Below are 15,000 nucleotides of genomic sequence, written 5' to 3'. Positions count from 1 at the left end.
GCCAGAGGTCACGTGACAGTCGCTCTCTCTCGCTCTCCCTGACTATCGGTTGCCATGGAAACCACTGAACTACCACAGAGCGAGTTGTCAGTTTCAACACAAGTAGGAGGAGCAGTCACCGGATCTTTGGATGAAATGTGGAGCTTTTTTTAAATCCACCGTCTCCTTTCCTTCCTCACTATATTTCAAAACGGTCGAGATAATTTTTCCCCACTGAGGGTCGTGTGCTTTCGTTATCATGGAGCCAACTCCAGGCTTCGGGTTTCTCCTGGAGCAGCTGGGGGATGGTCCAAATAAAAGGAAATACTATATTTACTGTAAGACAATAGAGTGCTATTTGGGCTAAAATAAAATAAAAACGGGCATTCTCTCAACTGCGACTCCTCTGGTTGTATAGAAGTCTATGCTTCATGTGTTAAAGCTGCATTCTCTCTCCTGACCACCAGGGGGCGACTCCTCTGGTTGTATAGAAGTCTATGCTTCATGTGTTAAAGCTGCATTCTCTCTCCTGACCACCAGGGGGCGACTCCTCTGGTTGTATAGAAGTCTATGCTTCATGTGTTAAAGCTGCATTCTCTCTCCTGACCACCAGGGGGAGACTCCTCTGGTTGTATAGAAGTCTATGCTTCATGTGTTAAAGCTGCATTCTCTCTCCTGACCACCAGGGGGCGAATCCTCTGGTTGTATAGAAGTCTATGCTTCATGTGTTAAAGCTGCATTCTCTCTCCTGACCACCAGGGGGCGAATCCTCTGGTTGTATAGAAGTCTATGCTTCATGTGTTAAAGCTGCATTCTCTCCACTTAATACAATGAGACACGCACGCACACACACACACACACACACACACACACACACACACATGCACACGCACACACACATTCTCTCCTGAATACCCTGGAGAGAATGCAGATCACAATAATAGGGATGGAAAGGAACCAGCGGAGGAGGACAGACTGCTCTAAATGCCACCAAAACAACAACAAAAACAATAGTTGCCCTTTATCCCCCCCCCCCCCCCCCCCCCCCCCCCCCCACCCACCCTCCTCCAGTGTGAGGTCACATTATGTCCACGTGGGTAAACAAGGCGTGACCTCCTCCGCGTGTGGACTACATTGCAGTTTTAACACGGCACGCCAGGCGAGGCTTCATAGCTCAGTAGTTAGAGCGCTGGTCTTGTAAACCAGGAGCCGCGAGTTCGATTCTCGCTGAGGCCTGTTTTTATTTCCCCCAGTCCATGACCTCATTGAAACGTGACACTGCGCGCGCGTCTCGTGTGACCGCGCGGCTGTTGCAAGCCCCCCCCCCCCCCCCCCCCCCCCCCCTCGAGAGCCCCCCAGAGAGAAGCCACCTTGAAACTGGACCGTCCATTAATAGAAAACAGACACGGAGAGATCCCGACTGGTCAGGTCACATTATGTCAATATGCATAAGAGGTGCGTCCTGTATGTTGAGTATAACACACCACGGCACTCCAACGCATATCAGTCCAGGCCTCATAGCTCAGTGGTTAGAGCACTGGTCTAGTAAACCAGGGGTCGTGAGTTCAATTCTCACTGAGGCCTGATAATTTTTTTTTTTTTTCCACCAGATCACAGTCTGAGGAGGCCAACAGGACCACATCATCAGCAAACAGCAGAGATATCCCGTCCTCTATATCCTGTCCGTGAAAGTCAGGACCAGGACCGGGACCAACACCCCGCGGGAACGGGTCTGATTTATTGTCACGGCTCCTGTTTCAGTCGTACAGAGACCGGGTGGCCCCTCTGCAACGAGTCCGGACCCCCTTACTTCACCCACCAGAAACCCCCCCCACAGAGGGACCTGGTTCAAAAGCCTCCTCCAAGTCCACGAAGCACCGGCTCCGGCTCTGCTACATGTGGTCCCTCCAGGCTGAGTCGGAGCCGGGGGCCCCGTGGACGAAGGCCCGGGCCACCAGACGCTCAGCGTGGAGAGCTCTGAAGTCGAGTCACAGGCAGAGTCAACTGGTTAGGCCACATAACCTCAATACCAGGTACGTCAACAAAGCCTCTCCTTCTTTTATCGGCTTTGAAATATTACATATGATTCACGACGCTCATGTGAGGCTTCATAGCTCAGTGGTTAGAGCACTGGTCTTGTAAACCAGGGGTCGCGAGTTCAATTCTCGCTGAGGCCTGATCACCTTTTTTTTAATTTTAGTTTGCTGGAGGGGGGTCACGGTCCGAGGAGGGTCAACAGAACCACATCATCTGCAAACAGACAACCAGGCGACCCACTGCAGCTCCTACTGCAGGCGTACAGAGACCGGGTGGCCCCGTTGCCAACAGGGTCCGGCTCCCCATCAGCACCCAGAGGGACCCGGTCCCGTCCTGAGCGATCCAGTATTTTGGTGGATGGGTACAGAGATTTACCAGTTTAACAAATTTCTATTTCAATCCATGTTCCCCGGTTCTAAATGTGGAGGATTTAATCTCCACGTACATTTTTTTGACCCCCCCCTCTCTCCCATTTCTGACTGCCTAAATCATGTTTTCCAAAAATAATTTGACAAATAATCCAGTATGTGTTTTTAAATTGTTCAACATTCAAATCAGCTCAATAACATACGGACGAACCAGAAAGTTAATAACCCAACATTTTCTGTGATTTCACACATTTAAATTAATGAGACACACACACACACACACAGTTCATTAAACAAAGCACACTTCCTGTGCCAGAGGTCACGTGACAGTCCCTCTCTCCCTGACCATCGGTTGCCATGGAAACCACTAAATACCATAGAGCGAATTGTCACTTTCAACACAGCCGAGGAGCACGAAGTGAACCTAGAGGTCGTGAGTTCAATTCTCAGTGAGGCCTAACATTTATTTATTTTTTTTCCCCAGTGTGCTGGAGATCACGGTCTGAGGAGGCCAACAGGACCACATCATCAGCAAACAGCAGAGATATCCCGTCCTCTATATCCTGTCCGTGAAAGTCAGGACCAGGACCGGGACCAACACCCCGCGGGAACGGGTCTGATTTATTGTCGTGAATACGAACACGGCTCCTGTTTCAGTCGTACAGAGACCGGGTGGCCCCTCTGCAACGAGTCCGGACCCCCTTACTTCACCCACCAGAAACCCCCCTCAGAGGGACCTGGTTCAAAAGCCTCCTCCAAGTCCACGAAGCACCGGCTCCGGCTCTGCTACATGTGGTCCCTCCAGGCTGAGCCCGGAGCCGGGGGCCCCGTGGACGAAGGCCCGGGCCACCAGACGCTCAGCGTGGAGAGCTCTGAAATCGAGTCACAGGCAGAGTCAACTGGTTAGGCCACATAACCTCAATACCAGGTACGTCAACAAAGCCTCTCCTTCTTTTATCGGCTTTGAAATATTACATATGATTCAAGACGCTCATGTGAGGCTTCATAGCTCAGTGGTTAGAGCACTGGTCTTGTAAACCAGGGGTCGCGAGTTCAATTCTCGCTGAGGCCTGATCACCTTTTTTTAATTTTAGTTTGCTGGAGGGGGGTCACGGTCTGGAGTCCGGCACCCAGAGGGACCCGGTCCCGTCCTGAGCGATCCAGTATTTTGGTGGATGTGTACAGAGATTTACCAGTTCAACAAGTTTCTTATTTGTACTTAACGGCCTTAAACCCAAACGCTCTCTTTACTAAACACAAACAGCTGCTCCGGTGACAGTTTGTCGTTGAGCAACATTCAGTTTTGTGTCTACGTCTCATCAACTTTCCAACTGCAGCTTCCTGCTAATGAAATACAGATCGCTGCTTTAATATTTAATCTCTGCTGGATGATACTAAGCCTGTGAATAGTAAGAGTGTGTGCATGATGTGTGTGTGTGTGTGTGTGTGTGTGTGTGTGTGTGTGTGTGTGTGTGTGTGTGTGAAGGAGGGGGGTTAAACTTCGAAGAGGGCTTGTTGCCAGGCAACACGTTTCAGTAAGAGCTGGAAAGGGTGGCAGTGGTGATGGTGGGGGGGGGGGAGGGGGGTGGGGGGGGGGGGCATTAGGGCAACATCTCTCATTGATCTTCACCCACAGATAACAAAATAACCTTTTGTGTGTGTGTGTGTGTGTGTGTGTGTGTGTGTGTGTGTGTGTGGTAAAGGATACATTCCCAGGATGACGGCTTCCAGACATTTGATTGGCAAAGACTCTCTGATCATCTCTCTCGCCGTCTCCATTAACCTGGAGGAGGAGGAGGAGGAGGAGGAGGAGGAAGGTGGAGGAGAAGAAGAAGAGGAGGAGGAGGATGAAGTTGGAGGAGAAGAAGAAGAGGAGGAGGTGGAGGAGGATGAAGGTGGAGGAGAAGAAGAAGAGGAGGAGGAGGATGAAGGTGGAGGAGAAGAAGAAGAGGAGGAGGATGAGGAGGAGGGGATAAGGTACATTGTTCAATCTCAAACTAGTGTATCTACAAATTAAATATGAATAAATGAAACACAGACTTCATCAGCTCTACAGAGAACGATTAGCTTTTAATAACATAATAAATAAATAAATGAATACAGATGTAATCACGTCACTCACCCGCTCAGCGGGCGGCTCTTCTTGACCTCAAAGAACTGGGTTCCCGTGTGGTTGTATCTGGTGGACGCGTTAGGGACAACAGAGCAGGGGGGGGGGGGGTTCAGTGTCACCTGTCACAACAGGTGTGGCTCTATCGCCACGCCTGTCGTCACGGCAACCAACGCGTGTCATCGTGTTTGTGTTATAAATACAACATTTTTAAAAGGATACTGCAGAGCCTTCATGTAGTTCTGGATGGACACCAGCCAATCAGGGACCGACATGGACGGCTTGAAGGTCGGGACGGAGGGAACGTGATGCTGTGGGGGGGGGGGGGGGGGGGGGGGGGGGAGGGGGGGGAGAGAGAGAGAGAGAGAGAGAGAGAGAGAGAATGATGAACATGTGTTCACTCTTTCCAAATCGCGTCCACGTAAAAATATTTTTTGTCGTAGCTGCAAACGGATGCTTCGTCTTTATTATTTAAAATAAAAAAGGGAAAATGGACGTCCATTATATATTATTATATATTCAGGCAAAAATAAATACCCTCAGGTTTTGTGCTGCGCAATTATAGTTATATTAGTTATGAATAAAAACGTCCTAACATTGTCCAAACGGAGGCCGTCATGTTCACAGAGAGGCTTACTGTACGAGGCCTCTTCAGGGGCAACGGGAAATATCGGCGCCTTTTAGGGGCTGCTGTCCTCTATGTTGAGAACGTGTATCAAAAAACATGATTGATGGTCAGAAAGTAAATGATTCCATTTGTTTAGATCTAAATATTCGCTTCGATTAATAATAATAATAATAATACTAATAAAAGTCTAGAGCTCAGAATATCTATTTTATATCGCTGTGAAAACATCTTCAAACTGCATTTATTTATGTATTTATCACCAAAAACACTTCTTTTCTTTACATTTGAACACATAACATTAACATTTCCGTGGAAAGGAGAGTGGGGAGTCAGACCTCTACACAAAACCACACAGTGTGTGTGTGTGTGTGTGTGTGTGTGTGTGTGTGTGTGTGTGTGTGTGTGTGTGTGTGTGTGTGTGTGCAGGAAGGGTGAACTATAAGCAGCAGCCCTATCATTTCCTGTGGGGTTTTTTTTTTTTTGGGCTTCACAGTTTTATTTACAGCACGGAGCCGAGGACGAAGAGGATGAAATGGAGATCCTGGTGTGCGAACGATGGGCCACCTGAGATCTCCCATGATGCACCTGGACCATTCATGAAGCGTAGTGGCGTGTTCCTCTGGTCATACAGCCACACACACACCTTTAAAAACAAACCCATATTAGGCACTTCCTCTGCAGTCGCTCGGGCCAATGAAGCAGTTATTTATTTAGACACCCCGGGCCCCATTAGACCCGGCGCCCTCAGACCCGGCCCCTCAGGCCCGGCCCCCCTCAGACCCGGCCCCTCAGACCCGGCCCCATTAGGCCCGGCGCCCTCAGACCCGGCCCCTCAGGCCCGGCCCCATTAGGCTTGGCGCCCTCAGACCCGGCCCCCTTAGGCCCGGCCCCCTCAGACCCGGCCCCCTTAGGCCCGGCGCCCTCAGACCCGACCCCCTCAGACCCGGCCCCCTTAGGCCCGGCGCCCTCAGACCCGGCGCCCTCAGACCCGACCCCCTCAGACCCGACCTCCTCAGACCCGGCGCCCTCAGACCCGGCGCCCTCAGGCCCGACCCCCTCAGACCCGACCCCCTTAGGCCCGACCCCCTCAGACCCGGCGCCCTCAGACCCGCGCCCTCAGACCCGACCCCCTCAGGCCCGACCCCCTCAGACCCGGCGCCCTCAGACCCGGCGCCCTCAGGCCCGACCCCCTCAGGCCCGACCCCCTCAGGCCCGGCGCCCTCAGGCCCGGCGCCCTCAGACCCGACCCCCTCAGACCCGACCCCCTCAGACCCGACCCCCTCAGACCGGCCCCCTCAGACCCGGCGGCCGAAGCGTGAAACAAATCGGCCGACCGGTCGCTCTCATGACCGGGCCGGTCCATAAACCAGTCTGCCAGCCGGCCGAGACCAGTAAATAGCAGGTTTTACTGCCCCGTAATCTCCCATGTCGTAAAATCCTCACTAAGGAGCAGCGTGCTTCAGCTGAAACACACACACACACACACACACACACACACACACACACACACACACACACACACACACACACACACACACACACACACACACACACACACACACACACACACACACACACACACACACACACACACACACACACACTAAAGCCGCTTTCTGCTGGGTCAGGGACTGAGATGATCCCTCCCATTGATCCTCCTCCCCTCAGCTTTAGGGTTCATGTCAGTGAGAGTTTTAAAAAATGAAGTGAAAGATTCAGTCGCCGCCGACAAAAAGAAGAAGAAGAAGAAGAAGAAGAAGAAGAAGAAGAAGAAGTGCAGAGAGCAGCTCTGGTGGAAAGCTTCCTCACGCCGTGTGAACTCTGACTGACGGCTGTCAGTCTTTAAGAGTCAGATTTATAACATAGTTATTACATCACGGAGAGGAACCAATCGGATCGCTGGGTTTGAGCTCCTCGTTTTACGTGGGCTTTTGAGTTCAGCTCCTCTTCGCGTCCTTCGTGCTCCAATATTTATCTTCTCTCACAGAGAGAAGAGGGAAAACCGGAAACCCTGAAACCTGACCCAGCAGAGACCAGACCCAGAGAGACTGAAACCAGACAGGAAGAGAGAGAGAGAGAGACATGAAGATAGAGCAGAGAGAGAGAGAGAGAGAGAGAGAGAGAGACATGAAGATAGAGCAGAGAGAGAGAGAGAGAGAGAGAGACATGAAGATAGAGCAGAGAGAAAGAGAGACATGAAGATAGAGCAGAGAGAGAGAGACATGAAGATAGAGCAGAGAGAGAGAAAAAGAGAGAGACATGAAGATAGAGCAGAGAGAGAGAGAGACATGAAGATAGAGCAGAGAGAGAGAGAGACATGAAGATAGAGCAGAGAGAGAGAGAGACATGAAGATAGAGCAGAGAGAGAGACATGAAGATAGAGCAGAGAGAGAGAAAAAGAGAGAGAGAGGTAGATCTCAATATGAAAAGAGACTTCAGAGGCTCTTCATCTGGACTGCAGTCACCACATGAGGAACACCTCCAAGATTACAGCCACGCAACATCTGTCCAAAGTAATCCACGTTGGCCGGCATCCAGGAATACGTTTATTTATTTATTTATGTCCACCAACACGTGAAGCTGTCTTCTGAATCAACCGTGACCCACATCCCAGCTGGTCTCGTTACCCGATGCTGAAATAAATAAATGAATAAAAACGTCTACTCTTATCTACCTTTCAAAATAAAATCCCATTGTCACGGAAACATTTTTAATCCAGAACAACGGCAGGACAGCGGATTATGGGGACGCGGTCTTTTTTACTTTTACTTCCTGCTTCATGTGACCAACTGCTGATGACATCACGACTGCTGATGACATCACACCCGTTTACCCCCCCCCCCCCCCCCCCCCCCGGCGTGTTCAGGGGTCACGTTTGTTGTTCTGCTTTTTGTGGAGCTCGGACGAGTTCCAGCCGGCTTTGTTTACCAATAAAAGTCTCTTTTTGTTGTTTTTTAAACGTAGTCCAGTTGGTATCCAGAGATTATCCGCTACCCAGATTGCATTAGAGGGATTACTCCAACGACTCACGCTCTGTTAACGCGTTAAAAATCTGCCCGAGGCCGGGGAACTACAGGTGGTACACACACACACACACACACACACACACACACACACACACACACACACACACACACACACACACACACACACACACACACACACACACACACACACACACACACACACACACATTTATTGTATTATCCATCGTTGAAGAATGAGACACACGGCAGGAGTTATGCAGGAAACCTTCACCGTGATCATGTGACGCTCTTTCTCGTCCACTTATAAACACAGTTAACCCTTCGCCTCAGGTTACACACACACACACACACACACACACACACACACACATACACAGTGGAGAACACTCTCTTGACATATTTAGTCGCGATGTGGTGGACAAACATTTGGGAGGGCAATAATAATCATTCTCGTTTCCGTGGGAACCTGAATGAAACGAAGCTTGCTGTGGTCTAGATGAGGTTTTGGACTGCCCCCCCCACCCCCCTATCACCCCCCTCCCTGGAACACCAGACGCTTCATCTGTGCTGCTGCGTTCGTCCTCCTGTCGCGCCTTCTGTCCAGAGGGCAACAACAAACGGGGATCTGGGCGCCGCCGGACCAACCAGGTCACCAGTGACCACATGGCCAATTAGCAGAGCTACACCCCCCCCCCCCCCCCCCCCCCCATCCTGAAACACAGCGAACATTCATCCAGATCACCAACGGCAAGCAGACTGGGATAAGGTGGGTCATACGTGTGTGTGTGTGAGTGTGGAGGGGGGGGGGCACTGAAGAACCAGTCTTTCACTGGTCTTTCCTGCAGCTAAATATAGAAGAAATATTACCACGATAACTATTATTATTACATCTCTATTTATTCATGTAATCATGTGACGGTTATAACGATATAATTAGCGACTTGAACAGCTGAATAAAGATCCTCCCGATGCAGCAGCTGTCACGCTGGCTGTGGCTCGGGGGGTAGAGCGGTCGTCCTGCGACCACCAGGTAGCTGGTTCGAGACCAGCTCTCCCTTAGTTCCTGTGAGCAACACACTGAAGCCCCGGGTGCTCTACGGGCCCCAAATAGAAGAGATGGGTAAATGTCATTCCTCAAACAACACATTTAAATTAATTTTAAAAAGCTTTCAGGCAGAGCCTTCTTTGATGAGTATTTACTGTACATGACGCACGGAGCATGCTCTGTTGCATTGAAGTCAGCTGTTCGGCCCCCGGAGCCACTGGGAGCTGCAGGTTTCTACTGGGAAACGTACATTTACCACTTTGCTGTTTCAGTTCCTGATTGTCTGTGAGAAGCCAAAGTCACGTTACGATGGCACCAGTGTGTGTGTGTGTCTGTGTGTGTGCATAGTTCCTATAAACTGAGTGTGGAAACAGGCTAATGAAGCACTAATAGATGCACCCGGAGATATTTTCCTTCCCGGGTTTATGTGAATGGAAACGAGGCGGGGCCGAGGGCTGAGAGGTGGGACTGGGAGGTGAGGCCCAAGGGCTGGGAGGTGGGGCTTGAGGGCTTAGAGGCGGGGCCGAGGGCTGGGAGGCGGGCCCGAGGGCTGGGAGGTGGGGCTCGAGGGCTGGGAGGCGGGGCTGAGAGGCGGGGAACGAGGGCTGAGAGGTGGGGCTGAAGGCTGGGAGGCGGGGCCCGAGGGCTGGGAGGCGGGCCCGAGGGCTGGGAGGTGGGGCTCGAGGGCTGGGAGGCGGGGCTGAGAGGCGGGGAACGAGGGCTGAGAGGTGGGGCTGAAGGCTGGGAGGCGGGGCCCGAGGGCTGGGAGGTGGGGCTCGAGGGCTGGGAGGCGGGGCTGAGAGGCGGGGAACGAGGGCTGAGAGGTGGGGCTGAAGGCTGGGAGGCGGGGCCCGAGGGCTGGGAGGCGGGGCCAAAGGAAAAACAAGAGCATTGCTCAGTGGAGGTGAAAGAGGCAACAAGCCAACAAACGAAAACCACCAAACAGCGGCCGCATTGGTCGAGATCACTGTAACACACTTCACAGTAACGAAAGAGTTCGTAACCTATGACGACACACGGCAAAGTCACAGAGACCACATTTCTCATTGAATAACGGAGCTATCCAGTGTTAACACGCGGCGTTGACGGGCGGAGCTCATTTTAAAGCAACCTGCTCACCTTTTGTAGCATCGTGTGCGGCAGTATTTGTGTTGTGTTTGAGGAACCGATCACCCGCCGGCCTACCTTGGGAAGGTACGCGGCGTTCCGTATCCTGTCCGCCATCTCCTGGCCCTCGGGGTGCACGACCGCCACGTGGGACCACATCCTCTCCCACGTGACCCCCTCGATGGGGAAACCGGTCCTGTTCACGTAGAAGAGAACCCCCCCGTCCTTCTCCTCCTCCTCCCCGGGGGACCGGGCGCCGTTGTTCGGGGAGGAGGCGGCCGACTCCTCCCGGGCGGCGCAGCGGAGGAGGCAGTGTGCGCTGGTGCTCTTGGAGCGGCCGTGCCTGCTCAGCTTGGCCGAGGAGGTCCCGGTCCGGCTCGGGGAGGTGGGTCCGGTCATTGATCCCCAGGAAGGGGCACCGGAGGAGAAGTTAGGGGCGGAGGGGGGGGGGGCGCGATCGCTCCTCCAGCTACAAGAGCTTATTTGTGTTTGTCAGTGTGGGACAGTGCATGTTGATCCTCCACAGCAAACCTGTTGTTATCAACAATAAAAACAATATAAAATCATTTTTTGGCCGCAGTAAAAAAAATAAAAATAAGTGTTCAAACATCTCCATAAAAGGCACAGTTGTGTTTTATTAACAAAAGGTTCCTGTTCCTTTCCTATTTAGGGAAGAGGAGTGCTGGTGCTCCAGTGGCGTAACCGCGACACAACCCAGCATAGCAACGGTCCACCAATAATGATTTAACGTTCTGTCATAACAAAAGAGACGACAGTAGATATACAAAGTGTAAATATGACAGAAAAGTATTTAATAACGGTAGGATACATATAATAAAACCTTAAACTAATGAATAAATTAAAAAGAATAATGTTGTTTTGTTCTGCAAAACTTTTTTTGCAGAACAAAACAACATTATTTTTTTGCAGAACAAAAAAATAAACGTCTTTAAAATAAAATCGATTAACTTACCACAGTTACAAGTTATTAGGGAAATATCCCAACTGTTCGTAAACGCACCGCGGAGCCCGTGTCAGCTCTCATTCATACCCGGGGCGGCATGTGTGCACTCCGGGACGCGAAGTCTCTGTTTTGGTCTTTTTGTAACTTCACCCCCCCACACTCTCTCTCTCTCTCTCTCTCTCTCTCTTTCTTTTCTCCTTTCGATGCGTCAAGCTACCGGAAGCTAGCGAAAGATCGGGGCTACCGCACCCCCCTTCAAAATAAAAGCGGTACGTGCGTCGACCTCGCGTGTTTATCGCGTAAATATCACGATTTTTGTTGCGGAGTGCGCGTGCACTTGAGATTAACCCCACGCGCGTGTTCGCAGCCAGGTTACGTCCGCTTAAATGAGAACGAACGACGTGTTTCCTGGGGGTCGGAGCGTTTTATTTTATTTTGAAAATACCATCCGGAACCGCTTCTGTTTCGCCTAGCTGGCTCGCTGCAAGGGGGCCGTTGCCTCCCACTACCCCAGTAGTCCGGGGACAATGTACCTTCCTCTGGGTTATTCCTCCGGCGTCAGCACCCGGCGCGGCTCCTCGGTATCAATCTCCCCGGAAATACCGACTTCATGTCGGTGACAAAAGGCTCCTTCGGTCCCTCACATGATTCAATCAATGGGGATAAAAAAAACAACGGACCTCCTCGATGCCCTGCCGTTCCTCCTCGACTCTCTCTCTCTCTCCCCGTTGCCCGTATCCCCCAGCAGGGAATCGGCGCGGCCTCTCATTGGTCGAGGCAACAAAGAGGGGCGGGCCGGAGAGTCCGCTCCGCCGTAATTGGAACTGACGGCGCTCTCTGATTGGTGGACTTTGACAGACCGAGGGCGTCAACAAGTGACACATCTGCAACAAATGGGACATTTTTCAGCCTCTTGTTGCAACTGTTGATTTGGCACATTTTGTCCAATTTTTTTTTGGGGTGCTTTGACAAGGCGAGTTCTCAAAGATGAAATATATAATTTTAACGGACTATAATATAATGCACGTATTTTTTCTTACCGCACAACAAAATATCAGTTTTAATAAAAGTTAAGAAATGTGGCTGTAAATAATAATCACATTAGGCATCATAATACAGAGGAGGGAAAGGGTGATGTTAAAAATCACATTGCAAATAAATTACAGGTAAAGCATATTTTTCTTAAAACATTATAATATAACAGTATGATTAAGTACCCGGACATTAAGTTAATTGTATAAATATATATTTTGTATATAACAATCACCCATATGCATGCAGGATGTTCACTCTGCGGTAGTAAATTGACTTACACCTCCCCCTACTGGACAACAAGCTTGTTTACAGCCACGCGGCACATGTTTAAGTTATGAAATGCAGTTGTGTCATGAATAATTCACTTTGCACACTAAAATAACTGAGTTAGAGTGAAACACTCTCAATGCACTGTGAATAAAGCAGAGGGGCAAACAATTAATGAATTATGGCTGAATACAAATTCAAAGTCACTTAAAGCTCACACCAGAACTTTTCAACTATCAATGTCAAATTAAAAAGCATACACTGTGCTCTGTGTTTGTTGACGGTGGCGTAGTGACCTACAGGGCTGTAGGAAACGCCTTCTTCAGGATCCGCCTGCACAGACACGGCGGCGTTGCGACGTCTCTTTTCTTTTGAAGAAGTGTCGTGGTTTGGTAAGATCCGGTTTGCTTCACACAAGCCGAAAACGTTCAAAAAAAGAGAAAATCCTATCAATCATTAACTCTCAACACTGACACGTTGTATTATTTATTAATTAAATGTTTATTTTTTTGGGTACAAAACTTCTGTGGCAAGAAAATAGCAAGAAAACTGCGCAACACACACACAATGGCAGAATATAAAAACTCCCGTAGAAGCTACCAGCAGGCCCCTGAGGGCCTTGAGTTGATGGTTTAATCCACGAGCTCAACAAAGGGCTTCATATATTAAATATAGACGTATATATGTGCAAGTTGCACCTTGACCTACTACACCCCACTTTTCTGCAGATGAGCTTTATTACAGCAATAAATCCTGAAAATGATCCTGAAAAATATTTGTAAAAAATAAAAAAAGTGAAATGCTAAAAAACACATTTTAATATCATAACACTAGAAATGTCAACAAGACGCTGCTGAACTGCGAGTGTTTTGTCATTGGAGAAACATTCTATACTAAACTACCAATAAATCTGAAATGCTTTATGAATCATCAGCGTATTGAAATGCGGCTCCTTATTTGTGCGGTTTGTTGACGGCGGCGTAGAGGTCACCGAGGTCACCGAGGTCGGCCGAGGCCTTCGCGGAAGAAGACTTCACTGTGCTGTAGGTCACCACGTCATCGTCATCCTCTCTGACCCTCACCTGGTGAAACACATTGTAATCCAACACAATGAAAAGACAACGAGTTATGAAATACACCAAAACATAAACAAACATAAACAAACACAACGTAATGACTAAAGCCGCCCGGAGGGGTCGACATCCACGAGGATAACAACCTTTAAATACTTCCCATCAGCCTCAGCGCCACTCGGCCGTTCAATGCTTATAATCTCTACCATCAGTCGCGGTGCATTGCGCAATCGGCACCCAAAAAAAACAGCACCGCCGACGCCAGACGGCTCACCTGGGCTCCACTGTTGGTCTTCTTGGTGTAGCTGACGGAGGCGTAGGAGACACCTTCTTCAGGATCCACCTGCACGGAGAAGACATCATCATCATCATCATCATCATCACCATCATCATCATCAGGGAAGCTACACTCCATGTTGGAGGTGGTGGGCGTGACGGACCAGTGCGGCATGTGAGCTCACCACGGCTGGACCGGTTTCTGGACCTGTTTCTGGACCTGTTTCTGGACCTGTTTCTGGACCGGTTTCTGGACCTGTTTCTGGACCGGGCGGAGTCGCGTCACGGTCTGCGCTCGGCTCCTACAAACAGAACGCAGTCCAGTTGCCGTGTTTTACGGTCACTTATTATGGGATACACCGTGTGCCGGGCTGCACATTCATCTGTGTCTTCTTCTTCTGTCCTCCTAAACACGACGCCGGGCCGAGTATTGTCAACGTTTGATAATTTGAGGTTTAATAACTCACAATGCTTTCCTCCATCCGCGTTCGGTTCCCTGAAAAGATGAAGGAGAGTCGGCTTCAGCTTCATCCAAAAAAAAAAATATATATATATACTCCACTCTATGAAAATACATTTAAAAAAATGGAGGCAATTTTCTGACCTTTGGTTCTCTTCCACCTGACGACGGCCACAGTGATGATGAAGAGAGCGGCTACACCCACGGCCACGAGGACCCACAGCCACGCTGGAGGACCTTAAAGACAAACATGAGATATGACGTCTGTTTACGTTGACTGAATCTGACTATTTCAATACAGTATCTTCACCCCAAGTTAATAAGAAGAAAATGCACACAAAGTGTTTAATGAAAAGAGTACAACATCAACATGTACTTCTGGTTTGAGAATATTCATATAAACGTCTTATGAAACCATTTCAAAATGCGTGTTTTCTTCTATTATATTCACCAAAACACGATATATATTTAATAAAGTACCGACAGCTTGAGACTCAGACTTGTGGTAAAAAGTCTCACCGTTTGCAGACGATGTCTTGTTTTCCCCCTCTGATGTGCCTCCTTTTGATTTATTGAAGATGTGAAATAACAGAACACAGGAAATGGTGATGAAGCACCTCCATGTTTACCATCTGAGACTCCATGAAACTCAATAATCTATAAA

The 15,000-nt window shown here is 49.7% G+C and overlaps 2 protein-coding genes and 3 non-coding genes across 13 annotated transcripts in view; 3 read left to right on the top strand and 2 right to left on the bottom strand.

The window, feature by feature from the left end:
• Positions 1 to 11,974, bottom strand: part of vash2 (vasohibin 2) — a 17,158-nt gene extending 5,184 nt beyond the window's left edge. The window contains exons 1-5 of one of the 5 annotated variants that reach the window (XM_034528275.1): positions 11,759 to 11,974; positions 10,274 to 10,792; positions 4,717 to 4,805; positions 4,507 to 4,563; positions 4,093 to 4,167 (exon numbers count right to left, since the gene is read on the bottom strand). In XM_034528275.1, coding sequence (XP_034384166.1) covers positions 4,093 to 4,167; positions 4,507 to 4,563; positions 4,717 to 4,805; positions 10,274 to 10,660 — 608 coding nt within the window. In that variant the 5' untranslated portion in view covers positions 10,661 to 10,792; positions 11,759 to 11,974. Of the gene's footprint in view, positions 1 to 4,092; positions 4,168 to 4,506; positions 4,564 to 4,716; positions 4,806 to 5,625; positions 5,884 to 10,273; positions 10,793 to 11,234; positions 11,510 to 11,758 lie in introns of those variants that run through there. The other 4 variants (XM_034528277.1, XM_034528276.1, XM_034528278.1 and 1 more) reach the window with 4 other exon arrangements.
• Positions 1,491 to 1,563, top strand: trnat-agu. The gene has a single exon. It is a non-coding gene; the product is annotated as a tRNA-Thr (tRNA).
• On the top strand, positions 2,084 to 2,156 carry trnat-ugu. The gene has a single exon. It is a non-coding gene; the product is annotated as a tRNA-Thr (tRNA).
• On the top strand, positions 3,384 to 3,456 carry trnat-ugu. Its single transcript has one exon. It is a non-coding gene; the product is annotated as a tRNA-Thr (tRNA).
• Positions 11,975 to 13,009: 1,035 nt separating the features above from the next.
• LOC117727790 overlaps positions 13,010 to 15,000 on the bottom strand; it is a 5,609-nt gene continuing 3,618 nt past the window's right edge. For 2 of the 5 annotated variants that reach the window (XM_034528283.1, XM_034528280.1), the window contains exons 4-9: positions 14,856 to 14,897; positions 14,481 to 14,573; positions 14,344 to 14,372; positions 14,041 to 14,178; positions 13,875 to 13,943; positions 13,275 to 13,609 (exon numbers count right to left, since the gene is read on the bottom strand). In XM_034528283.1, coding sequence (XP_034384174.1) covers positions 13,481 to 13,609; positions 13,875 to 13,943; positions 14,041 to 14,178; positions 14,344 to 14,372; positions 14,481 to 14,573; positions 14,856 to 14,897 — 500 coding nt within the window. In that variant the 3' untranslated portion in view covers positions 13,275 to 13,480. Of the gene's footprint in view, positions 13,610 to 13,874; positions 13,944 to 14,040; positions 14,179 to 14,343; positions 14,373 to 14,480; positions 14,574 to 14,855; positions 14,898 to 15,000 lie in introns of all 5 variants that reach the window. The other 3 variants (XM_034528285.1, XM_034528281.1, XM_034528282.1) reach the window with 3 other exon arrangements.

Source organism: Cyclopterus lumpus, chromosome 24 (assembly GCF_009769545.1).
Source record: "Cyclopterus lumpus isolate fCycLum1 chromosome 24, fCycLum1.pri, whole genome shotgun sequence".
NCBI lineage: Eukaryota > Metazoa > Chordata > Actinopteri > Perciformes > Cyclopteridae > Cyclopterus > Cyclopterus lumpus.
The sequence above is the reverse complement of the archived record's forward strand: the minus strand, read 5'-3'. Positions and strand labels throughout refer to the sequence as shown.